Genomic DNA, 26898 nt, shown 5'->3' with positions numbered 1-26898 from the left:
TTCCCACACCAGCACCGACTCCAAGACTGGTTCCCGCACTAGCACCGACACCAAGACTGGTTCCTGCACCAGGACCGACTCCAAGACTGGTTCCCGCACCAGCACCGACTCCAAGGCTGGTTCCCGCACCAGCACCGACTCCAAAGCTGGTTCCCACACCAGCACCGACTCCAAGGCTGGTTCCCGCACCAGCACCGACTCCAAGGCTGGTTTCCGCACCAGCACCGACTCCAAGGCTGGTTTCCACAATAGCACCTGCTTCCACGGCTTCACAGTTTCTGCCTATGTGCAAATTTTGTTTTCAATAGCCTAGTTTGTACCTCCGCCATTGTGCGCGCTTTTCGTTTGCTCTTTTTTGATATATAGTGTTAAAATAAATCATGTATTCACCTTCACGCGATGTCTGGTCCAAATCACTTGCACCTTGGGAGAACAAACCATGCCATAGTTCCAGTCGTGACAAAGATATTTGCAAAAATGTCTTCTTTGTGGTTTTTCCAGTGCATCCATCTCTCTCACGTTGTTAATTTGAGTATCTCACGGAACATGCTACTCGCCACCCTGCTGTCACGGGCGAGTGTTGACACACCCTTTTTAATTAGGCTTTAAACTTATAATGTTAAACTCTTCCTAGGTTTATATTTATATTTTTAATTATTGCTATTATTACAACCATTATTCTCTTAATGTTGTTTTTATTTATTTATTAATATATTACTTGTATTCTATTTTTACCATACCATACCAACTTTATTTATAAAGCCCTTTAAAAACAACCACAGTTGAAAAACAAAGGGCTGTACACCACAAACAAGTAAACACACAAAAAGCAGAAAAATACAGGCAAAGGACAGACTAAAATATATCATTTAAAACAGAGGTAAAATACACACACACACATTATCTTAAGAGCAATTTGTCAGATAAAAGGCAGTTAAAAAAGTTAAAAACAGTTTAAACAGTTCAAAGTCTCATGCTGGGTTGAAAGCCAGTGAGTAAAAATGGGTTTTAAGAAGGGTCTTAAAAGTGCCAAAGAAGGGGCCAGTCTCACATGGATAACATTCCATTATGTTTTATTTATATTCTATTTTTACACATATGCTAGAATATGTTTTATACTATTTTTTTAGAGGGGTTAATTTTATTTATTCTCCAATGTGGAGTTTTGTTCCCCTCTCAGTCCTCAGTGCCATGTTTTGCTACTGTCAATAGTGGTGTGTGTGTATGTGTGTGTTTTTTCTCTCTCTTTTCTTGGTGTAAATCACTTTGTGTTGTCACTTGGCTAGGTGTGAAAAGTGCTATGTATACAAAAGTTTGATTGATTGATAATCCATCATATATTCAGTAATTATTTTACCCATACAGTAATTCAACTATCTATTTATACGAGCTGTATTGATATACATATATATATATATATATATATATATATATATATATATATATATATATATATACAAACCCCGTTTCCATATGAGTTGGGAAATTGTGTTAGATGTAAATATAAACGGAATACAATGATTTGCAAATCCTTTTCAACCCATATACAATTGAATGCACTACAAAGACAAGATATTTGATGTTCAAATTCATAAACTTTTTTTTTTTTTGCAAATAATAGTTAACTTAGAATTTCATGGCTGCAACACGTGCCAAAGTAGTTGGGAAAGGGCATGTTCACCACTGTGTTACATCACCTTTTCTTTTAACAACACTCATTAAACGATTGGGAACTGAGGAAACTAATTGTTGAAGCTTTGAAAGTGGAATTCTTTCCCATTCTTGTTTTATGTAGAGCTTCAGTCGTTCAACAGTACGGGGTCTCCGCTGTCGTATTTTACGCTTCATAATGCGCCACACATTTTCGATGGGAGACAGGTCTGGACTGCAGGTGGCCCAGGAAAGTACCCGCACTCTTTTTTTACGAAGCCACACTGTTGTAACACGTGCTGAATGTGGCTTGGCATTGTCTTGCTGAAATAAGCAGGGGCGTCCATAAAAAAGACGGCGCTTAGATGGCAGCATATGTTGTTCCAAAACCTGTGTGTACCTTTCAGCATTAATGGTGCCTTCACAGATGTGTAAGTTACCCATGCCTTGGGCACTAATACACCCCCATACCATCACAGATGCTGGCTTTTCAACTTTGCGTCGATAACAGTCTGGATGGTTCGCTTCCCCTTTGGTCCGGATGACACGATGTCGAATATTTCCAAAAACGATTTGAAATGTGGACTCGTCAGACCACAGAACACTTTTCCACTTTGCATGATTCCATCTTAGATGATCTCGGGCCCAGAGAAGCCGGCGGCGTTTCTGGATGTTGTTGATAAATGGCTTTCGCTTTGCATAGTAGAGCTTTAACTTGCACTTACAGATGTAGCGACAAACTGTATTTAGTGATAGTGGTTTTCTGAAGTGTTCCTGAGCCCATGTGGTGATATCCTTTAGAGATAGATGTCTGTTTTTGATACAGTGCCATCTGAGGGATCGAAGGTCACGGTCATTCAATGTTGGTTTCCGGCCATGCCGCTTACATGGAGTGATTTCTCCAGATTCTCTGAACCTTTTGATGATATTATGGACCGTAGATGTTGAAATCCCTAAATTGCTTGCAATTGCACTTTGAGAAACGTTGTTCTTAAACTGTTTGACTATTTGCTCACGCAGTTGTGGACAAAGGGGTGTACCTCGCCCCATCCTTTCTTGTGAAAGACTGAGCATTTTTTGGGAAGCTGTTTTTATACCTAATCATGGCACCCACCGGTTCCCAATTAGCCTGCACACCTGTGGGATGTTCCAAATAAGTGTTTGATGAGCATTCCTCAACTTTATCAGTATTTATTGCCACCTTTCCCAACTTCTTTGTCACGTGTTGCTGGCATCAAATTCTAAAGTTAATGATTATTTGCAAAAAAAAAATGTTTATCAGTTTGAACATCAAATATGTTGTCTTTGTAGCATATTCAACTGAATATGGATTGAAAATGATTTGCAAATCATTGTATTCTGTTTATATTTACATCTAACACAATTTCCCAACTCATATGGAAACGGGGTTTGTATATATATATATATATATATATATATATATATATATGTATAAAGATATATATATATACATGTATATATGTTGTTGTGTAAAAGATTAGTTTCATTACTCTTTTTGTTTGTTTTTTTGTTTTAATCTCGTCTTTTTTTGTTATTAAACATCCATCCAATTTCTACCGCTTATCCCTTTCGGGGTCGCGGGGGGTGCTGGAGCCTATCTCAGCTACAATCGGGCGGAAGGCGGGGTACACTTTAAATATGTCCGATATAAATACGTTCAATACAATAAAATACAGTGTTGCCGAGGCTTGAGCTAAACGGACCCAATGAAGATTTTTTTATTTAGAGCAAAAAATGGGAGGGAAGACGCCAGAAATGAAGGACAAAAAAACGGTAAATACATACCGGTCTTGCTCAAGGTTATTCACATTGGCGTCAAAGTAATCCCTACAGTAGAAGGGGAACATTCAGTACCCACAAATTAAATATTTGCACAATATCGGATGACATTAGTGACTAATGGTTTCAACAGTACACACTTGCTGTGTAATTCTTACCATTATACCTCTGGCGTTTCCATCTTGACAGCGAGTACTCGGCTCCTCTGTAGGTGGGAGTCAGTCTGACGTCTTGTTATAAGGGGAGAATACAAGAATCAATAGGACTAAGTTTGTCAGCAGGACCATGCAAAAACTACTCAACAGAATACGGTATATTTTGGTGCTGATGTGGGTAAATAAGCAAGGAATAAATATTGCAGGAGAATTTACTTTTAGAAAGGTTTAAACAAGGAATCTTCCTTGGTCCCCTGGCTGCCTGACTCTCCTGCAACACTGACGTTCTCTCCGATTGTTGGTCAGTCGCTTCCACTATGTCGTCCTTGTTGTTGTCTCCCTCAGACAGCACGCCGTGGTGATGGGCCCTGAAGCGTTCTGTGGCATTGAGTAGAACCCCGTGCATGTCACAGTTCTGATGGCAGGACGACAGGATTGACGCGAAAGTGCGACTGGTCACTCTCTCGAAAGGTAGCACACAAGCTGACAAAGAGACGCAAATATTATCTCTGCATCTTGGGTTTACATAAAAACACGTACTGTACATAATAGATGCTTTTATTGTTTTACCTGTACATCTTTCAATACAACGGGACTGTTCTTCCTCTGGAATTTCCTTTATTTGTATAGTATTGTCCTGTGACTCTGAAATTGCAAACATGACATTTGATAAATATTACAGGTAAAAGCCAGTAAATTAGAATATTTTGAAAAACTTGATTTATTTCAGTAATTGCATTCAAAAGGTGTAACTTGTACATTATATTTATTCATTGCACACAGACTGATGCATTCAAATGTTTATTTCATTTAATTTTGATGATTTGAAGTGGCAACAAATGAAAATCCAAAATTCCGTGTGTCACAAAATTAGAATATTACTTAAGGCTAATACAAAAAAGGGAGTTTTAGAAATGTTGGCCAACTGAAAAGTATGAAAATGAAAAATATGAGCATGTACAATACTCAATACTTGGTTGGAGCTCCTTTTGCCTCAATTACTGCGTTAATGCGGCGTGGCATGGAGTCGATGAGTTTCTGGCACTGCTCAGGTGTTATGAGAGCCCAGGTTGCTCTGATAGTGGCCTTCAACTCTTCTGCGTTTTTGGGTCTGGCATTCTGCATCTTCCTTTTCACAATACCCCACAGATTTTCTATGGGGCTAAGGTCAGGGGAGTTGGCGGGCCAATTTAGAACAGAAATACCATGGTCCGTAAACCAGGCACGGGTAGATTTTGCGCTGTGTGCAGGCGCCAAGTCCTGTTGAAACTTGAAATCTCCATCTCCATAGAGCAGGTCAGCAGCAGGAAGCATGAAGTGCTCTAAAACTTGCTGGTAGACGGCTGCGTTGACCCTGGATCTCAGGAAACAGAGTGGACCGACACCAGCAAATGACATGGCACCCCAAACCATCACCCAACCATGCAAATTTTGCATTTCCTTTGGAAATCGAGGTCCCAGAGTCTGGAGGAAGACAGGAGAGGCACAGGATCCACGTTGCCTGAAGTCTAGTGTAAAGTTTCCACCATCAGTGATGGTTTGGGGTGCCATGTCATCTGCTGGTGTCGGTCCACTCTGTTTCCTGAGATCCAGGGTCAACGCAGCCGTCTACCAGCAAGTTTTAGAGCACTTCATGCTTCCTGCTGCTGACCTGCTCTATGGAGATGGAGATTTCAAGTTCCAACAGGACTTGGCGCCTGCACACAGCGCAAAATCTACCCGTGCCTGGTTTACGGACCATGGTATTTCTGTTTTAAATTGGCCCCCCAACTCCCCTGACCTTAGCCCCATAGAAAATCTGTGGGGTATTGTGAAAAGGAAGATGCAGAATGCCAGACCCAAAAACGCAGAAGAGTTGAAGGCCACTATCAGAGCAACCTGGGCTCTCATAACACCTGAGCAGTGCCAGAAACTCATCGACTCCATGCCACGCCGCATTAACGCAGTAATTGAGGCAAAAGGAGCTCCAACCAAGTATTGAGTATTGTACATGCTCATATTTTTCATTTTCATACTTTTCAGTTGGCCAACATTTCTAAAAATCCCTTTTTTGTATTAGTCTTAAGTAATATTCTAATTTTGTGACACACGGAATTTTGGATTTTCATTTGTTGCCACTTCAAATCATCAAAATTAAATGAAATAAACATTTGAATGCATCAGTCTGTGTGCAATGAATAAATATAATGTACAAGTTACACCTTTTGAATGCAATTACTGAAATAAATCAAGTTTTTCAAAATATTCTAATTTACTGGCTTTTACCTGTATAGTCAACACATCTACCTCCAACCTCAAGAGTCTCTTACTTTTCCAATCACTGAATAAAAATGATTCTCCCACATTTTGTTCTTGAGGCTCTGGAGGTTTCAATGGGTGACTAAAACAAAACCCAAAAGAAAACAACAAACGGAATGAATATCACTTTCTGTCAGTGTAAATCTAACATTAGCTTGTTGTGGTAAATGATGTGTCCAGAGTCATAACCTGTCTGTGTCTGCATCTCTGCCTCCTGCAAGAGAAAGTATGATGGATCCGGTGCCTTTGCACACTCGGCACTGAACTTTCCCTTCGCTTGTTCCCGCCTTTTCTTTGTGAGTCCTTTCACCAAAGTGTACACTCTTCATTTGAATGTCTTCTTCCTCTTCTGTCTTGATAGCATTAGTGGCGTCCAGCATTTTAGAAAAAGTGGGGGCCATCTGTGGAGAACGGTCGACTTCCGCCAAACTTGAGGCCAGAGGAAGAGAAAGATGGCCAATCTCTTCTTTTGTGTCATCTCCTTGTTTCAGTGTCTCAGCAGACATTCCCAAGGACATGGCTTCATGGATAGACAAACAGAGTCACAGATTTATTAATAACAATATGACTATTGGACTATGACAACTCTTGACTTACTGGCCTGTTTGCAAGTTTCCAGTATAAATGTTGCAGCCTTCCTTTCCGCCTCACTGGTTGCTTCAGCGAGTAGCGTGATGATGAGTGGCAGGCCTCCGCACTGCACCAGCTGACACTGGTGCTCCTCTGTGAACAAGCCAAGAAGAACACAAAAGAACGTTTTTTGTTCTACACTTGAAAAGGCGGTGAAAAATATAGAAGATGCTTTATCAACTTAAAGGGGACCCATGATTAATTTAGTATTTTCTAACTTACAAATGTGAGACACCCATGTTAAATAATGCCAAAAGAGTCAACACATCATGCCTCTGTTCATGGGGCATTGCATACTTGCTACGTTGTGACGTCACAGTGGAAACACTTATTTAGACATTAAGTAAAGCGCTCAGCTTTACTTTTTCAGGCTAAGAGACACAAACAAAAAAAATAGGATTAAGTATTATTTTATATAATCTTGACATGCGCATTATAACACCGACATGCAACATCCAGTGACATGAATGCTGCCAAAAGCTGCTTTATTAATGCAGAGGCTGAATCGATCGGAGAGTATGCAGATGTACCTAATGTTGTCCATCCATCCATCCATCCATCCATTTTCTACCGCTTGTCCCTTTTGGGGTCGCTGGAGCCTATCTCAGCTGCATTCGGGCGGAAGGCGGGGTACACCCTAGACAAGTCGCCACCTCATCACAGGGGCCAACACAGACAGACATTCACACAACATTCACACTCGCATTCACACACTAGGGCCAATTTAGTGTTGCCAAGACCGGGTAAATCTATATCAGAGGGACCTGTGCCCACTTAAATATTACTGAATTAGTAATCTGACTCTTGATTTTAATCATATGTATAAATTATACCAAACTTAATTACAATTCATAAAAGGGACAAGCGGTAGAAAATGGATGGATGGATGGAACCTTGTCAAATGATACGAAACTATGAGTTAATCACAAAGATTATTATTTATTTAACACATAAACCTTAGGCTTAGGTCACGCTGATTAGAAAAATAAGTACTAATCAAATATAATACATAAGACGAGATTCATAAATAACTGACTTTTTTTTTTTTTTACATACAATTATCCATCCATCCATTTTCTACTGCTTGTCCCTTTTGGAGTCGCGGGGGGTGCTGCAGCCTATCTCGGCTGCATTCGGGCGGAGGGCGGGGTACACCCTGGACAAGTCGCCACCTCATCGCAGACGTACAATTATGTTGCACTCAAATAAATACATTCACTTAATAAATAATATGTTTCTTCACTAAACATAGAATAAGGCGGAAAGAAACAAACATCGACATCAATGAACATCTGACAAAAACAACAAAAACAAGAGAGCGCGCAAGTTGAGGAAACGGAGGAAAATTGGAGCGTCAACTGTAAAATCTACATCAAATTAAAGACATCAAAGAACTGGACAAATACTGAAGATGGCATCATCTCAACTGCAAGGACATAGAAAACATAACTCAAAGGGACTTGCTGCAGCTGCATTTCATTTACTGACCATCACCAGTAAGCTATTACTTCTATTACTATCTATATCCATGAATTAATTAGGAACAGTACAGACATCCTCTACATCGAGAGGAGTCAAATGAGGTGGTTCGGGCATCTGGTCAGGATGCCACCCGAACGCCTCCCTAGGGAGGTGTTTAGGGCACGTCCAACCGGTAGGAGGTCACGGCTCCCGGCTGGCCTGGGAACGCCTCAGGATCTCCCGGGAAGAGCTGGACGAAGTGGCTGGGGAGAGGAAAGTCTGGGTTTCCCTGCTTAGGCTGCTGCCCCCGCGACCCGACCTCGGATAAGCGGAAGAAGATGGATGGATGGATGGACATGAATTAAATAAGGCTACAGACTGAAGTTGAGGTATTTAAAACAGTAGCGGTAGAAAATGGATGGATGGATGGACTTTAATATTCAAAACACAGCACAGTCACTTTCAACATGACAGATGGTACTTTTGGTTTGTTTATTCGGTTTCTCTGTCATTATTTACTATTTTGGTTTGGTCCTTGATGCCACTGAACACCAGATTGCTGATTCCTTCTTGTTTGCTGAGACGAACGACCAAGTACTGCTCTCACATATTTCTATAAACAGTTCTGTCATCTGTTTGCTGCACTGTTCACTCCTTGAGGATTTGCTCTAGTTTGTGTCACTCCCTTGTTTATTTAGCTCTCTGCGCTGCTTTATTGCATTTTTTTATTGTATTTTGCTACTTTTGATGATTTATTATGTAAGACTTGATTGATCGTACACACATGTCATTAATACAATTAATTGGTTATCGCCATTTAGGATCTGTAGCCCTCAAGTGAATTTCGAGGTAATGTGACTATTCAGTAGTGGTGCAGCAAACACATTGCTGGAGAAGCATTATAAGCACAAACAAAAGAAAACGAAAGAGAATCTGTATGCTCCTCCATCCCTTTAAGGCTGGTAAAATTTTGTAAACCTTAAAATACATTTTCTTCTGTCACAAACCCCACACATGCAGATTAAAAAAATCAGGCCTTGAGCAATTTTGATCTTTATGTGTGTGGTGTGCAGGGCCCCTCCAGGCTAAATTGGGGCCCAAAGCAGAATTCTATTTGGATTACAATTTGTTCACACTTTTAATTTGTCTGTAAAACAATTGTTATACTTTTTCAATCAACATTTTTTTTGTACTGAAACAAAATCATGGGAAATAAATTGTTCAATTATTACTTTTTATAACACCATTAAAATATAAATATTTAAAGATTATGATGCCACTATTTCGTCCGTGATTTGAACCCAGTATCTCTGAAAAAGAATCAATGCTCTGCACCACAAGAAGAACTGTAATTCTAAGGACAAATCTGTCATTACATTCTAATCGGTGACAAAGCAGGACGTGGACAGGAATATGTTGCCAGTAAAAAGCGCCCTGTCATTTATTGACATTTTATATGCGCTTCTTCATGCAAAAAAGGGCACACCACAGATCGTGGTGTGTTCCCAGGACCTATTCTTTATTAAAGTTAAAGTTAAGTTAAAGTACCAATGATTGTCACACACACACTAGGTGTGGTGAAATGTGTCCTCTGCATTTGACCCATCCTCTTGTTCACCCACTGGGAGGCGAGGGGAGCAGTGAGAAGCAGCGGTGGCCACGCCCAGGAATCATTTTTGGTGATTTAACCCCCAATTCCAACCCTTGATGCTGAGTGCCAAGCAGGGAGGTAATGGGTCCCATTTTTATAGTCTTTGGGATGACTCGGCTGGGGTTTGAACTCACAACCTACCAATCTCAGGGCGAACCCTCTAACCACAAGGCCACTGAGTAGCATTAAAGAGGGCCTATTATGCTAAACCAACTTTTCTTACCTATTGGTATTTGGGAGCAGCATAAGTCCCCAATATTTGAACTCAAACCATGTAGGTGTAACGGAGACTAGCTAGTGTAGCAACCTCAAGAGCAGTGCTGTCTAACAGCTTGGGCTTTTAGCTTGGTAGCTATCACGCTGGTTTCGCATGCCGGCAACCTAGGTTCGAGCCCCAGGAGGAAGAGAAAAAGCAGGGACTGAATCACGCGGGTTACAGAGGCATTGTGAAGATATTTAAAAAACAATTTTGCCTTCCTTCCTACTTTCTCCAAATGAGCCAATTGTGACATCAAAGCATATCTCCATATATGGTAGAGATTTAACCAAAGAGCTTTGCGCCAGTTTGCCATTGTCGTCCGACGCTGTAGTCATTAAGCTTTCTTTTTCTCTATCCTCTTGTTGTGGGGCGGATTGGCTCGTACATGCACATGCATTCTGCGCTGTTGCCATTTCCATTATAAAGTAGCGTATAGTACAAACTTATATCTGTCAGTAGACTCAATATTGAAGCGCTAAAAACTGCAACATGGCTGAGGGGAAAAAGACGCTGTCGAAGTGGAGGCACGTAAATAAGATCGCCACAAAACGGCTTATCCAGAAGAGACGGTTAGAAAGCGGCTTGTAGATGGTCTGTCAAACATAATCTTTGCAAAATGTTGACAAAATAACCACAATTACATGTTATGCAGAACACAAAGAAGTGTTTTAAATGTAGAAAAAAATCATAACAAAATCAAAATATTTGGAGAAAATACAAAATATCAATGGAATCCCTCTCTTATCGCTCATATACTGATATTACCCTTGGTGTTGACGCCACCAATTTATGGATCGATCCGCCTTCTCATCTTGGACTCTTAGCTGTGACAATGGTGACACACCAACAGCTGGTGTTAAGAGTCTAGACCAGGGGTGGGCAAACTTTTTGGCTCAGGGGCCACATTGTTTTTTTAAATTTGACAGACGGGCCGAATAGAGCACATGGTGCATTTCAAACTGTTGGAACTAAGAGTAGACTTCCCCAAACATGGGCTATTTAATTATAATACATATTTTTTCAACAATATTATATCAGATCGCCGTGGCTCGGATGGTAGAGCGGCCGTGCCATAAAACTGAGGGTTGCAAGTTTGATTCCAGCTTTTGCCATCGTAATTATTGCCTTTGTGCCTTGGGCAAGACACTTTACCCACTTTTCTCCCTGCGGCACTGGTGTATGAATGTGCAGGACTACGTTGAAAAAGACATTCCTAATCTCAATGGGACGTTCCTGGTTATATAAAGGTTTAAAAAATAAAAAATGATACAAAAAGAACATCAAAGAAACCTAAAAATGGTTTTACAGGGTTAACACTTACATTCTCTGTTAGTAGGAGCATTGTTGTTGATCACCCATTTTTTCCCAGTGCGTCAAAGTCTAGTATCAGTTATGTTTTCAGAACCGATCTTTGCTTAATTCTGTTCTAATATATGGGCCGGAGTAAAACGACCGATAATGGCCCACAGGCCGTAGTTTGCCCATCCCTAGTCTAGACTCTTATTAATGTACTTGTTAATTTCCTTTTAATAGATGCTTACTTTCTACTGGAACGCGATTCCATCTGCACTTCTTTTAAGTTTACTAAGCAATTATTTGTACTGTTGTTTCTAGCTATCTTAAATGATAGCATGCCTGTTCCGATGTGAAACATGTTAAACCTCGTCACTTGATAATGATATTTAGGATATAATGAAATACAGTTTATTTGCCATAATTGATGTCATTATTATTAACTTAGGGGAGCGGCTCCACACTGTTTAAAGAGATACACAATTAGATGCAAGCTTAACTGAATATACATACAGTATATATATATATATATATATATATATATATATATATATATATATGTATGTGTGGGGAAAAAAAATCACAAGACTATTTCATCTCTACAGGCCTGTTTCATGAGGGGGGGGTACCCTCAATCGTCAGGAGATTTTAATGGGAGCATTCACATACCATGGTTTATATAGGGCACAGAGTGGGTGGGTACAGGCTGGCCTAGGGGCGTGGTGATTGGCTCATGTGTTACCTAGGAGGTGTTTCCGTCTATGGCGGCATGTTGTTACAATTTCGCTGCGCTTGTTGAGGGATGACAGGTCTGGACGGTAAATAATAAACAGTTTCTCAGCAAAATAATCCTGGACAGAGTCAACACAAAAATCAAGGACAAAACACCACTCAACCAATGGAGAAATACAGCAGCAGTAATCAAATGGTTCAACAACATCCAAGACAAACAACAGCACAACTTTATCTCCTTTGATATCGAGGAATTTTACCCTTCCATCACGCAAGACCTACTGACTCAAGCACTAGACTTCGCCTCAGACTACGACTCAATCACAGGCAACGAAAGAAACATCATCATCCACGCAAAAAACTCCATTCTCATCCACAACAATACACCATGGCAAAAAAAGAACAATGCAACATTTGACGTCACTATGGGAAGTTTTGACGGAGCAGAAACGTGTGAACTCGTTGGGAGTTTCCTCCTCTCCCAGCTCGCTAGCCTCAATCTGAACCTTGGTATTTACCGTGATGACGGACTGGCAGTGTGTCGCGCCTCGCCAAGGAGCAGCGAGAATACCAAGAAGCGCATATGCCAAATTTTCAAAGAGAACGGCCTACGGATCACGATTGAAGCCAACAAGCAAACCGTCAACTTCCTTGACGTCACTTTCAACCTGAGAAATAACAGCTACCAACCATTCACGAAACCCAACACAACACTCCAATACGTGCACCATGACAGCAACCATCCACCCACCACCACGAAAAGAATACCTACCGGAATCAATAAAAGGCTATCGATGCTGTCATCTAGCAAAGCTGAATTTGACCAAGCAACCCCCCCGTACCAAAAAGCCCTTGATGAAAGCGGATACAATTTCACCCTCACCTATGAACCCACGCCAGGAAACCAGCCAAAAAAGAACAGAAAACGAAGCGGCATCATCTGGTACAACCCCCCATACAGCAAAAACGTCTCAACGAACATTGGACACAAATTCCTCAATCTGATTGACAAACACTTTCCCAAAGACAACAACCTAAGAAAAGTATTCAACAAGAACAACATCAAATTGAGCTACAGCTGCATGAACAATATACGACAAATCATCTCAAACCACAACAAAACAATTGCAAATGAGCCGTCGACCCCCAGTCAGAACGACTCCAAAACCAACAAAGCATGTAACTGTCGAAAGAAACCTGATTGCCCTCTCAACGGGGGGTGCTTACAAACATCAGTTGTCTACCAATCTAAGGTAATACGCAAGGACATTAACACATCCGACACATATGTAGGATTAACCGAGGGTGAATTCAAAACCAGATGGAACAACCACAAGGCTTCTTTCAGGAACAAAAACCTGCGAAATACCACAGAACTCAGCAAACACATTTGGGACCTTAAAGACAATAATGTTGAATATTCAATAACATGGCAAATTCTTGCATCCAGCACACCTTACAATAGTGGTAATAAAAGATGCAACCTATGCTTGAAAGAGAAACTGTTTATTATTTACCGTCCAGACCTGTCATCCCTCAACAAGCGCAGCGAAATTGTAACAACATGCCGCCATAGACGGAAACACCTCCTAGGTAACACATGAGCCAATCACCACGCCCCTAGGCCAGCCTGTACCCACCCACTCTGTGCCCTATATAAACCATGGTATGTGAATGCTCCCATTAAAATCTCCTGACGATTGAGGGTACCCCCCCTCATGAAACAGGCCTGTAGAGATGAAATAGTCTTGTGATTTTTTTCCCCACACATACATATATTGCGCTCTACTACGGTATCGAGCACTATTTTTTGGATAACCTTATTAAGACACATATATATATATATATATATATATATATATATATACATTTTCTACCGCTTATTCCCCCTATCTCAGTTACAATCGGGCGGAAGGTGGGGTACACCCTGGACAAGTCGCCACCTCATCGCAGGGCCAACACAGACAACATTCACACTCACATTCACACACTAGGGCCAATTTAGTGTTGCCAATCAACCTATGCCCAGGTGCATGTCTTTGGAGGTGGGAGGAAGCCGGAGTAAAGTTTGGACACACCTTGTCATTCACAACACAACTGATGGTCCCAACCCCATTGATAAAGCAAGAAATTTCACTAATCAACCCTGATAAGGCACACCTGTGGAATGAAAATCATTTCAGGTGACTACCTCTTGAAGCTCATCAATAGAATGCCAAGAGTGTTCAAAATAGTAATCTGAGCAAAGGGTGGCTATTTTGTAGAAACTAGAATATAAAACATGTTTTCAGTTATTTCACCTTTTTTTGTTAAGTACATAACTCCACATGTGTTCATTCATAGTTTTGATGCCTTCAGTGACAATCTACAATGTAAATAGTCATGAAAATAAAGAAAACGCATTGAATGAGAAGGTGTGTTCAAACTGTTGGCCTGTACTGTATAACATATATATGTATATTCAATTATTTATTTTCCTAAATACAATATTAGCCAGAGTGGTTCGGCGTTTGGCATTAATCGGCAATGGCGATCATCTACTTTTTCAAGAAAATCGGCCGATATATTGGCACAGCTCTACTTATAAGACGTAATATTGCCCTTATATATGCACCCAACATTACACGCCTACATCAGTGAACATATATTGTCAGATTTTCCAACCAGAGGCCTGCGTGCAGTGGCCCATCATGATGAGCACTGTAAGCCCGTCCTCGCTGTCCAAGTTTGGGTTAGCCAGCAGGGAGAAGAGATGACACACTACACCGTACTTTGCCAACTCTGAAGCCAGTGCTGCTGTAAGGAAAAAATTAGAATTGAGACAGTTTTACTGAAAAAAGTTGTGTGCGTGTGTGTGTGTGTGTGTGTGTGTGTGCATGCGCGTGTGTGTGTGTGTGTGTAAAGATAAATCCTTACAGTTATCAGCGACACAAGCTGACAAGGTCTTGGTTATCGTTACTGAACGGTGGAAAGACGAAGTGCTTGTTTCAGATTCAGAGGTCAGGCGTATCAGTGTGTGAATGAGAGTTTCCAACACTCCAGAAGCAGCAAAATGCTCCTGAACAAATACTGTAAACACAGAGGACACACTATGTGTTAAGTAGGGCTTTAGTTTGAGCGCTAACATGAAATAACCTCTTCTACTTACTATTGTTGGCAACTGTCATTGCAATGAAGGAGCAAAGGTGTTGAAAGACCTCACCGCCAGGCAGGGGACCCTGATGAAGCCACTTTTTTATTTCGGGAAAGGACGCCACGCAAATACGCTGACCCGCCTCTGGAATTTGTGTGAAAGGCAAAAAAAGTAAGAAGCTGTAACTCCACATTGGAAATAAGAGCGCTTTTCAGTTAAGCATTACGACAATATTTATGTTCTAGGAGTGTAGCCGTACATGTATTCCGTTGTTAAAGTCTACTGTTATAAACATTTCGCCTCACAGTAAAATACTTAAATGGATAAATAAATACAAGTGGATATAATGAAAGCAGTGTGCCGACCGGCGTTGTTTAGTAAAGATTGAGAATGACGCTACACTGGCACTTTAGTAATAAATAAGGAGCTTTAATTTACTAAAAATAAAATAGTAATTCACCCTGTTTAAACTAATGCTATCGCACTTGCGCTTTCCTCAAAAGAAATGTTTTAAACTAGGAGAGTACAACGTGCGGCCGGAGGTCCATTTTTATCCTGCTGTTCTGCTTGTTCAGGGAAATCGTGCTATTGTCCAAAATTTGGAAAATCTCCCTTTTGCCTAACAGTATCAACTTTTACTTCATTTCTCAACCGATTCGAACCGTTCCTAAGAAACAGTGCTTTACTCATTTGGAAAATTTAGCACTACCGGTAGGCTATTACTTAGTGCCGTCATGCCAGGTGCTAGCATACGAACTGTTAGCATTTCAGTCATTTTTCTTGATGCAAGCCTATATTGCGTGGATTAAAAACACTGTATAACTGTCATAGTACTTTGGATACTTGGACATATTACATTAGCATGTAAGCAATTTAGCAATTTTTTTTGTTTACGCCTAAAAATATGGATTTTCTCACTTGCCGCTATCTTGCTAACTCGTTTATGTTAGTGCTAAATCTAATTTTGTACGTATGAATCTAAAAATCATTGATTTAGTTACTAGGCGACACCTTAGCATGCCAAAGTTAGCATTTGAGTTGTTTAACTAATTTTGCAGATATAGACTTAAAAGTCATATATTTTTTTATGTGACATTATCTCGCTATCACGCTAACTGTTAACATGATAGCAAGTTAACATTAGCATAAAAGCTTGTTGGCCAATGTTTACAGGTACACACCAAAATGAATATAGTGTATTTTGTTACTTGATGCTGTCTTGTTATGTCACTAATAGTAAGCATGTTAGCATTTAACATTTAATGGTAGCATTTTAGCCATGTTCCTTGATATAAACCTATGTGGCATGGATTAAAAACACCAAAAGAACTGCCTTAACACTTTTAGATACTAAGCAAATCTTTGCAAAGTGCTGGAATACTAACCATTACCATGTTAGCAATTTAGCTATCCATCCATCCATCCATTTTCTACCGCTTATTCCCTTTGGGGTCGCGGGGGGCGCTGGAGCCTATCTCAGCTACAATCGGGCGGAAGGCGGGGTACACCCTGGACAAGTCGCCACCTCAATTTAGCTAATTATGTTTAATTTTAAAAATATGTAATTCGTCACACTATTCTCATCTTAGCATGCCAATAAAAGCATGCTAACTCTTTTATATTAGCATTTAAGGTAATTTTGTAAGTATAAACCAAAAAATCCTTTATTTTGTTACTGGACACCACCTTTTTAGTTTTCAGCTTTTCAACTAATTTTACAGCTATACATTTAAGACTCATATATTTTGTTCTCGTTATCTCGTTAGCATGCTAAATACAAGTATGATAGCATGATAACATTCATATGATTGCATTTTAACCATGTTTTACTACTTATTTCAACATTTATTTTACATTTCACTAGCATTTACCTTAAGCATTTTACCATTAACACACAATTTCTACTGAAATTGCTTCATCTAGTTATATCTATATTATCTTTTTTTATTTTTCTATTTTAACGATAGAGATTCTTACAGTGTCTGCTGAGAAAAATGTTGGTCATTGGACAAATGTAATTGGGAACCACTAATTTAGAAGTTCACAAGAATTTGACTTTGTTGGAAGTTCCACTGTATTTTGCTGGCATTACCATTCTGAGGGTTGATGACACATCCACAGAGGGCACTTGACACCGACACCCATAAACGTAGGTTGTCTGCAGTTTTGGCGTCGCTCAAAGAATCTTCGTTTGAAACGGGGAATGTGGTTCTGCACAGATGTAAAGTATAACACTTAGACCTGTGTACTTCAGCAAAACAATGTGGTACCAGTGGTAAATACCTAAAGAGGTCCAGCAGGATATCTACACAGCCAGTCGTTTGTGCTAAAGTCTGTCCTACTTCTGCAACAACACAGTCTGCTATGAGGCGCTGAATGATATGGCATGAAATAGTGAGTGTGCTACTTTGCTCTTACTGTTGCTAGCCACCAACACGGACAGCAGAAAGATAGACACGCTCTTCTGCCTCATTGAAGTGCTTTCTTCCCTTATGTAGCCACCGAGGTCAATGAACATCTCCTTTCGACACAGAAAATTCTTGCAAAGCACTTCCGGATAAAGAAGATGACAGATGACACCATTACAGGGGAAAAAAAGCATTTAGGAAGACCCAGTGGTCGTGGGAAAAGTAAAATAAAACAAACTATACCGGAAACTGTTTAAAGAACATAACCAGAAACACAGCGGAAAAAACATTTAGATTGGAGATCATTTAAATGTTTGAAGATAAACAATAAACATAGTCATCACCTGGTTAAAGGAGAACTGAATTTTAGGGGGGAGTTTTGTCCATCATTCACAATTGTTATGTAAGACAAAAACATGTTTTTCAGTTTTAATGCATTCTAATTCGTAAATAAATACTAGCAAAAGTCAGCTAACAATGAAGACAATGGGAATTATTCTATTCTGCCTACAAAGTGCTCTAAAAGACATCCAAAAGCCTCCATCATTGTTTATATATCCACTGTAAGTACTGTATATACAGTCGTGGTCAAAAGTTTACATACACTTGTGAAGGACATAATGTCATGGCTGTCTTAGGATAGGATAGGTCTTTATTGTCATTGCACAAGTACAATGAAACGTATTGAGTTTCCAATAATTTCTACAACTCTTATTTTTTTGTGATAGTGTGATTGGAGCACATACTTGTTGGTCACAAAAAACATTCATGAAGTTTGGTTCTTTTATGAATTTATTATGAGTCTACTGAAAATATGACCAAATCTGCTGGGTCAAAAGTATACCTACAGCAACATACATTATCAATTTTGGTGATGTAGAAAAGTTACAATCAAATCAAATTAGCTTCATGGCATGGCCTCTTCACTTCATGTGAGTGATTATGATTGACGACACCTGTTGACTTCTCTGAGCCCATTTAAATAGGGCTCATGTGATGCAGTCATTAGACTCGGTTACAAACGCGACAATGGGAAAGTCAAAGGAACTCAGCACAGATCTGAAAAAAACGAATCATTGACTTGAACAAGTCAGGAAAGTCACTTGGAGCCATTTCAAAGCAGCTTAAGGTCCCAAGAGCAACTGTGCATACAATTGTTCGTAAGTATAAAGTGCATGGCACAGTTTTGTCACTGCCACGATCAGGAAGAAAACGCAATCTATCCCCTACTGCTGAGAGAAAATTGGTCAGGATGATCAAGAGTCAACCGAGAACCACCAAAAAGCAGGTCTGCAATAAATTGGAAGCTGCTGGAACACAGGTGTCAGTGTGCACAGTCAAGTGTGTTTTGCATCGCCATGAATAAGAGACTACCATGCAAGAAGGAAGCCCTTGCTCCAGAAGCGACACCTTAAGGCTCGTCTAAAGTTTGCTGCTGATCACATGGACAAAGATAAGACCTTCTGGAGGAAAGTTCTGCGGTCAGATGAAACAAAAATTGAGCTGTTTGGCCACAATACCCAGCAATATGTTTGGAGGAGAAAAGGTGAGGCCTTGAATCCCAGGAACACCATGCCATGGTGGTGGTAGTATTAGGCTCTGGGTCTGTTTTGCTGAGAATGGAACTGATGCTTTACAGAGAGTGAATGGGACAATGAAAAAGGAGGATTACCTCCAAATTCTTCAGGACAACCTAAAATCATCAGCCCGGAGGTTGGGTCTCTGGTGCAGTCGGGTGTTCCAACAGGACAATGACCCCAAACACATGTCAAAAGTGGTAAAGGAATGGCTAAATCAGGCTAGAATTAAGGTTTTAGAATGGCCTTACCAAAGTCCTGACTTAAACCCCATTGAGAACATGTGGACAATGCTGAAGAAAAAAGTCCATGTCAGAAAACCAACACATTTAGCTGAACTGCACCAATTTTGTCAAGAAGAGTGGTCAAAAATTCAACCAGAAGCTTGCCAGAAGCTTGTGGATGGCTACCAAAAGTGCCTTATTGCAGTGAAACTTGCCAAGGGACATGTAACCAAATATTAACATTGCTGTATGTATACTTTTGACCCAGCAGATGTGGTCACATTTTCAGTAGACCCATAATAAATGAATAAAGGAACCAAACTTCATGAATGCTTTTTGTGACAAACAAGTATGTGCTCAATCACTCTATCACAAAAATGTGTTGAAAAAAGTGTTGTAGAAATGATTGGAAACTCAAGACATCCATGACATTATGTTCTTTACAAGCGTATGTAAACTTTTGCCCACGACTGTAAGTATGTCATGTAGTAGCAGGAACATTCATAATAACATGTAATATTTACATATTGTGCTCATTTTAAGCATACGATGGCATATTAATTGCACAGACGTTCACTTTTCCCTTCAACAATAAGCATCAAGTAGCACTGTTGCTAAATGCTAAACAAGAAATACAAACTTCGAGCATAATAAAACAATCACTTAATGTACTATGTCTGCTCTCACTGGGATGCCGACTGATGGGATGTTCATATATTCCTGTTAAAATGAAGAATCAATCATAATCCTCACAAAGGGTTAAAAAAAAAAACTTTCTCGCCATCTCCGGGTATAAGTTGAATGTCAAAATTGACCATGTCTCTATTTATCTCCACAGCCTTCCACTATCTAGGTGAGACGCAAGATTAATAATCTAGAATTAACTTTCACCAACTCAGAGGCGATGCAGCAGCTCACCGGCTTAATACGTTATTATAGCGCTCTGTAATCACGGCGGCGTTAAAAATAGTTTGTCTGCGTCAGCGTTTATAATTTTTTTTTTTAATCGCTAATACTTGGTTACGACATTTAATTGGAGTATTTTTGGCAGTTTTTGGATGTTTTTTTTAGAGGGTTTTATGGGCACAATCGATTACTCTCATTAGCTGTGTTGTTAGCCAACTCGTCCTGGACGTATTTTACAAGTTTGAATGCATAAAAAAAAGAAAAACGTGTTCTTGCCTTACATAGGATTGTGAATGATAGGCAAAACTCCAAAAAAAGAGCAAATCCCCTTTGAGGTTGAAGCATGGAATACGCACCATTAGCCTCTGCTAGCGTACCCAACGCAAACAGCGTTGTCACCTTTACATCTGGATGAACAACACCAGATTTGGAGAGGTTGTACAAAAATGCAACCCCTCCAATTTCTCTCAGCAGGTCCACATTGTCCTCTGAAATCAGACAAAGTATTAAATGAACAGCAATGATTGATCGAAAAAGATGATTGAGGACCCATAAGTAGGTATGTGTGTATCTGCGCAGTGGTCACTCAGAGCATTTCATACTCGGTTGCGCTATCGTGGGTATGTTGCGGACTGCTGCTTTCAGAGTTCAACTGCGTTTGTGTTGTTTTCATCACCACTATACACGAATACTGATGACCTAGAACACATATCCTAGTTTGTCCAGAATATTGATATTTTCACAAGTACTCGCGCCACATAGCTGCGACAAAATTTGGCAACTTTACACTCCACAAAACTCCCCTGTAGAAAATTGCTGGTGGTTAAATTGTTCACTGGAATCCAAATTATAATATAGTTAAAGTTAAAGTACCAATAATTGTCACACACACACTAGGTGTGGTGAAATGTGTCCTCATCCCCTTGTTCGCCCCCTGGGAGGTGAGGGGAGCAGTGGGCAGCAGCGGTGGCCGCGCCCGGGAATACTTTTTGGTGATCCATCCATCCATCCATCCATCCATCTTCTTCCGCTTATCCGAGGTCGGGTCGCGGGGGCAGCAGCCTAAGCAGGGAAGCCCAGACTTCCCTCTCCCCAGCCACTTCGTCCAGCTCCTCCCGGTGGATCCCGAGGCGTTCCCAGGCCAGCCGGGAGACATAGTCTTCCCAACGTGTCCTGGGTCTTCCCCGTGGCCTCCTACCGGTCGGACGTGCCCGAAACACCTCCCGAGGGAGGCGTTCGGGTGGCATCCTGACCAGATGCCCGAACCACCTCATCTGGCTCCTCTCGATATGGAGGAGCAGCGGCTTTACTTTGAGCTCCCCCCGGATGGCAGAGCTTCTCACCCTATCTCTTTTTTTTTTTTTTTTTTTTTTTTTTTTTTTTTTTTTTTTTTTTTTTTTTTTTTTTTTTTTTTTTTATGTCCTGTCCAGCTTCTCAGGCAAATCATATAGTTGATGTAGATGCCCATGACGGCTGTTCAGATTTACTTTACAAAAGAGAAGTGTAGGATACTTCTCTTGTTGCCTTATTTGTATTTGACTTTATTAAATGTATTTATATTATCATTTAGTGCAGCCGGGCCGGAGCAGGAGGGGATAGAAAGAGAAAAAAAAAAGAAGACAGAGGGGGAAATTGTGGGGACAAGAGGGGGATTAGACAGAGAGACAAAAACAACAACAGCAAACAACAACAACAACAACAATAGAGCAACATCAGCAAATATGACATGTACAAATATGATGGTAAAAGTAATAGCAAATAAGCAGTTAGCGAAAAATAAAAAATAATACAGAAATGACAATGAGCATTATTACACTACAAATGGATCAATACAAATACCAATAGAAATAGCGCTATTGATAATGAACAATACCAATAATTTACCTTTATTATCAAAAATACAGTTGTTTAAATGCAACAATACATATACGTAATGATAACTTGAGATACGAAAGAATGCAGAAAAATGGAGGGGGAGAAAGAGAAGCAACCTACATTAACCTTGTAGATTGTTATAGTCACAATAGGTTAAGCTTTGTCAGTGTGCCATGTGTTACACCCAGTTTACCCTAGGGCAACAACGTTAATATATGTTTGATGAAACGTGATTATGTGCATGAGTGTAAGTATGCATATGTACTTGTATATGTACAGAATGTGTATATGTGTTTGTACAATGAATGTATATGTACAGAATGTGTATATGTGTTTGTACAGTGAATGTATATGTACAGTATGTGTATGTGTATGTTTGTATATTGAATGTGCGTGTGGATGTACGAACATTAGGTAGGTAAATATGTACTGTATTTGTGTATGTATGTGGGAGCGTAGGTACCTATGTACGTATGTGAGCATATGTGAATTTGCATGTACAATACATTCGACTCCCAGAGTGCGTGGGAGCCAGAGCACGGCCCCATCACCCCCGAGAGCCCAACCCACAAACAGGAGGCGTGGTGCCCAGGGAACCAGGGACCACCGCCCCCACGCAGCCAAGCCGGCCAGCGACAGGAACCCCAGAGCCCGACCCACCGTACCGCCCACAAGGGCCAGCAGCAGGCCGCAGACAGACGCACCCGGCAGAGGACAGGGCACGAGAAAAGCAGGGGACAGCCAGACCCCAAGCCAGCGAGAGACTACACCCCACACGGGCAGAAAGGCGAGACGCCCCGCCCGAGGGACCCAGAGACTCCCCGCAACCGGACGGGAAGACCGCCCCCGCCCCACCGGCAACCGGGCCCCCACGAGCCCACCCCCCACCCCCGGAGAGCGCGGCGAGGCCAGCCCCCGGCCACCCCACCCAAACCGGCCGCCGCAGGACCACCCAGGCACAGGGCCACGGGAACCACCCACCCCACCCGCAGGGACCCCAACGATGGAGATGGAACAACCAGCAACCGCCCCGCCGAGCCCCCCCCCCTGAGGGAGGGGAAAAATTAAAAAATAATATTAATAAAATATATTTAAAAAATAAATAAATAAATAAATAAATTAATTAATTAATTAAAAAAAAAAAAAAAAAAAAAAAAAAAAAAAGAATTAAAAGAAGATCACAGACATGCTGACAAACAAGGTCACTACCCCAGCAACTGGCCGACTCGCAGCACCTCGGAATACCTTGCAGCACCAAGCTACCACAATAGACGCAGGGACTAGGCCCAACAGGCCCCAACCAAGACGGGCACCCGGAAGGGATGGACAGCGGGACCCAGGAGCTCCAGACACGCAGTTCGGATGCAGTAGCCTGAGGCGTCGACCCCCGTCTGACAGGCAGGCCCAGAGCGTACCCCCAGAAATATACATACATACATACATACACACATACACATACACATACACACATACACACATACACGTATACATACCCACACATACACATATATACATATACATACACATATGTACACATACACATATATAAACATACATACATACACACACATATACATACATATACACAGTTCGTCAGCCCCGACAGCCATCACGCGCACGCGCTGCCACCAGTCACAACATCAGCCACACCCCTGCACCAGACCCAGCAGCCACGGGCGCCCACACCACAAACAAACGGCAGCAGAAACAGCAGCCGCAATAACCCCAGACAGCCAGCACCAGCCAATCAAATCAAAGCGATCAAAGAAAAACTGCGAACAGCAACCACACGCCACCAGGGCCATGGAGACCAGCCAGCGCCAGCCCGCCGGTCAGCCCGATCTCTAAGGGAGAGCCCCGCCACCCGGCGGAGGAAACTCATTTCGGCCGCTTGTACCCGTGATCTTGTCCTTTCGGTCATGACCCAAAGCTCATGACCATAGGTGAGGATGGGAACGTAGATCGACCGGTAAATCGAGAGCTTTGCCTTCTGGCTCAGCTCCTTCTTCACCACAACGGATCGATACAGCGTCCGCATTACTGAAGATGCCGCACCGATCCGCCTGTCGATCTCACGATCCACTCTTCCCTCACTCGTGAACAAGACTCCGAGGTACTTGAACTCCTCCACTTGGGGCAAGATCTCCTCCCCAACCCGGAGATGGCACTCCACCCTTTTCCGGGCGAGAACCATGGACTCGGATTTGGAGGTGCTGATTCTTATCCCAGTCGCTTCACACTCGGCTGCGAACCGATCCAGTGAGAGCTGAAGATCTTGGCCAGATGAAGCCATCAGGACCACATCATCTGCAAAAAGCAGAGACCTAATCCTGCAGCCACCAAACCAGATGTATAATCACTTTTTGGTGATTATACATTTATCTGTGAGTCTGCCAAACTCCTTAAATTGATTTGTTTTGTTACTCACAAATCGTGTACGACCAGCCATGTTTACTCATTACAAAAGCTCAATTTGTGAGCTTTGGGTTATGACCGAAAGGACAAGATCACGGGTACAAGCGGCCGAAATGAGTTTCCTCCGCCGGGTGGCGGGGCTCTCCCTTAGAGATAGGGTGAGAAGCTCTGCCATCCGGGGGGAGCTCAAAGTAAAGCCGCTGCTCCTCCACATCGAGAGGAGCCAGATGAGGTGGTTCGGGCATCTGGTCAGGATGCCACCCGAACGCCTCCCGAGGGAGGTGTTGCGGGCACGTCCGACCGGTAGGAGACCACGGGGAAGACCCAGGAAACGTTGGGAAGACTATGTCTCCCGGCTGGCCTGGGAACGCCTTGGGATCCTCCGGGAGGAGCTGGACGAAGCGGCTGGGGAGAGGGAAGTCTGGGCTTCCCTGCTTAGGCTGCTGTCCCCGCGACCCGACCTCGGATAAGCGGAAGAAGATGGATGGATGGATGGAATCATTTAAAATGACACGGTAACTGTGAAATCTCTTTTTTCTGTTTCTTTATTAAGCAAGCCTTCCAATGACACCACCCTTGTAAAATGGGGTACATTTTTAGAAAGTTACAACATTTTTAACAAAAAGGTTTCACCTAAAATCTTGAGCCCCACTGACTTTGCATTGGAAAAAGTTGACCATAAATTTGTGCATTTTCACTGGTTTTAAAAGTCCGTACATTTCTATTCATCACAGGGAAATTATACTTATATCACTGTAATCGTCTTTACAAGACCTGTCTGATATTTTTTAAACTTTTACACACATACCTACATGATGCTTTATTCTTACCTCTCTTCTCACATATGGAATTAATGGTGATGAGGGCTTGCTTTTGCACAGCAGGACATCTCATCTGGAACTTGACACACTCCAGAAGCAAAGTGAGATCTGTTTTTGTAGCTTAAATTAAAAGTGTGAAATCAAGAAGGCAGACCCTCATTACAAGACATTATACAGCAACTTACTGTTGAATTGTTACTCACCACTACGGTTGTTGGTGGAAAACGTTAAATTGTTCATTTCTTCCGGTAGTTTGAACTGACAAGTTAGTTGTTTTTGCCAAGAGTCAATTCAAGTCAATTAAGCAATGTGGAGAGAAAAAAGCTACCATAGCAAAGCTAGCTAAGCTGATTTACCAAGTGTATATTAAAACACCCATTTCGATATGTTTGTGACCCACAATTTGCTATTTACAATCAAAGAAAGAATTTGAGGTACATGAATACTTCAATATTACTGTAATATAAAAAGTAAGACGATTGACAATGCTAACGTCAATAGCTTAGCATAGCTAGGTCAACTTGAGGACTATATAATATAAATTGGTGACTATGTGACTCACAAATTTCCTAAATGTTTACTTCAAATCACTCACCCTAAATGTTAAACTTGACCGTTTATATGTTTTTGTAGTCCAGAAGGCCACGTTGTCGACGTAATTAAGAATCTTATACTGGAGTCTAGTGTAGCAGCACCACACCCAGAAGAAACAAAAATAAATGGTGTGCTTTTAATTTGACAGCTATTGCGCTGGTAAATACATATAAATGGTTTGTTTTGTTGTTTGCTTGATTTCGTTTGTATTAACGATGCAACTCTTAATATTTCAAACTTTTCTATCCACTTATTAAAATATATTCCAACCGGAAGAACAATAGCATTGTTATAATTTTACACCAAAATTCCAACAAAGATCGTCTATTTCAGCAGGTCACTGGCAGAAAACGAAGACAGCCACGTCCATCCATACTTTTTTTTACCGCTTGTCCCTTTTGTAGACGTAATTAAGAATCTTGTACGGGAGTCTCGTGTAGTAGGACCACGGCCAGAAATAAAAAAAAAATGGTGTGCTTTTAATTTGACAATATTGCGCTGGTAAATACATATGTGAATGTTTTATTTTGTTGTTTGCTTGATTTCGTTTGTATTTGACAATGCAACTCTTAATAATTCAAACTTTTCTATCCACTCATTGAGTACATTCAAACCGGAAAAACAATAGCCCGGTTATAATTTTACACCAAAATTCCAACAAAGATCGTCTATTTCAGCACGTCACTGACAGAAAATGAAGAAGGCCACGTCCATCCACCCATTTCCTACCGTTTGTCCATTTTGTAGACGTAAGTAAGAATCTTATACGGAAGTCTAGTGTCGTAGCACCACGGCCAGAAATAAAACAATTAATACAATTGTGTGCTTTTAATTTGACAGCCATTGCGCTAGTAAATACATGTAAATGGTTTATTTTTCTGTTTGCCTAATTTGGTTTGTATTGACAATGCAATTCTTAATATTTCAATCTTTTCTATCCACTTATTGAGTTTATTCAAACCGGGAAAACAATAGCCTGGTTATAATTTTACACCAACATTCCAACAAAGATCGTC

The 26898-nt window shown here is 41.2% G+C and overlaps 1 protein-coding gene across 3 annotated transcripts in view; it reads right to left on the bottom strand.

Annotated features, from left to right (window-relative positions):
* The window catches only part of terb1 (telomere repeat binding bouquet formation protein 1), a 33286-nt gene extending 6976 nt beyond the window's left edge, over positions 1–26310 (bottom strand). The window contains exons 1-17 of one of the 3 annotated variants that reach the window (XM_061925214.1): positions 25884–26309; positions 25492–25546; positions 25298–25408; positions 20534–20665; positions 17481–17612; positions 17346–17406; positions 17155–17273; positions 15078–15206; positions 14846–14998; positions 14594–14725; positions 6501–6626; positions 6093–6423; positions 5915–5985; positions 4176–4250; positions 3822–4088; positions 3609–3680; positions 3457–3498 (exon numbers count right to left, since the gene is read on the bottom strand). In XM_061925214.1, coding sequence (XP_061781198.1) covers positions 3476–3498; positions 3609–3680; positions 3822–4088; positions 4176–4250; positions 5915–5985; positions 6093–6423; positions 6501–6626; positions 14594–14725; positions 14846–14998; positions 15078–15206; positions 17155–17273; positions 17346–17406; positions 17481–17612; positions 20534–20665; positions 25298–25408; positions 25492–25528 — 1971 coding nt within the window. In that variant the 5' untranslated portion in view covers positions 25529–25546; positions 25884–26309 and the 3' untranslated portion in view covers positions 3457–3475. Of the gene's footprint in view, positions 1–3456; positions 3499–3608; positions 3681–3821; positions 4089–4175; positions 4251–5914; positions 5986–6092; positions 6424–6500; positions 6627–14593; positions 14726–14845; positions 14999–15077; positions 15207–17154; positions 17274–17345; positions 17407–17480; positions 17613–20533; positions 20666–25297; positions 25409–25491 lie in introns of all 3 variants that reach the window. The other 2 variants (XM_061925215.1, XM_061925216.1) reach the window with 2 other exon arrangements.
* Between the last annotated feature and the right edge of the window lie 588 nt (positions 26311–26898).

The sequence above is a fragment of the Nerophis lumbriciformis genome, linkage group LG29 (assembly GCF_033978685.3).
Source record: "Nerophis lumbriciformis linkage group LG29, RoL_Nlum_v2.1, whole genome shotgun sequence".
In the NCBI taxonomy this organism is placed as follows: Eukaryota; Metazoa; Chordata; class Actinopteri; order Syngnathiformes; family Syngnathidae; genus Nerophis; species Nerophis lumbriciformis.
Note: the sequence above shows the minus strand (reverse complement) of the source record. Positions and strands in the feature narration are given on the sequence as shown.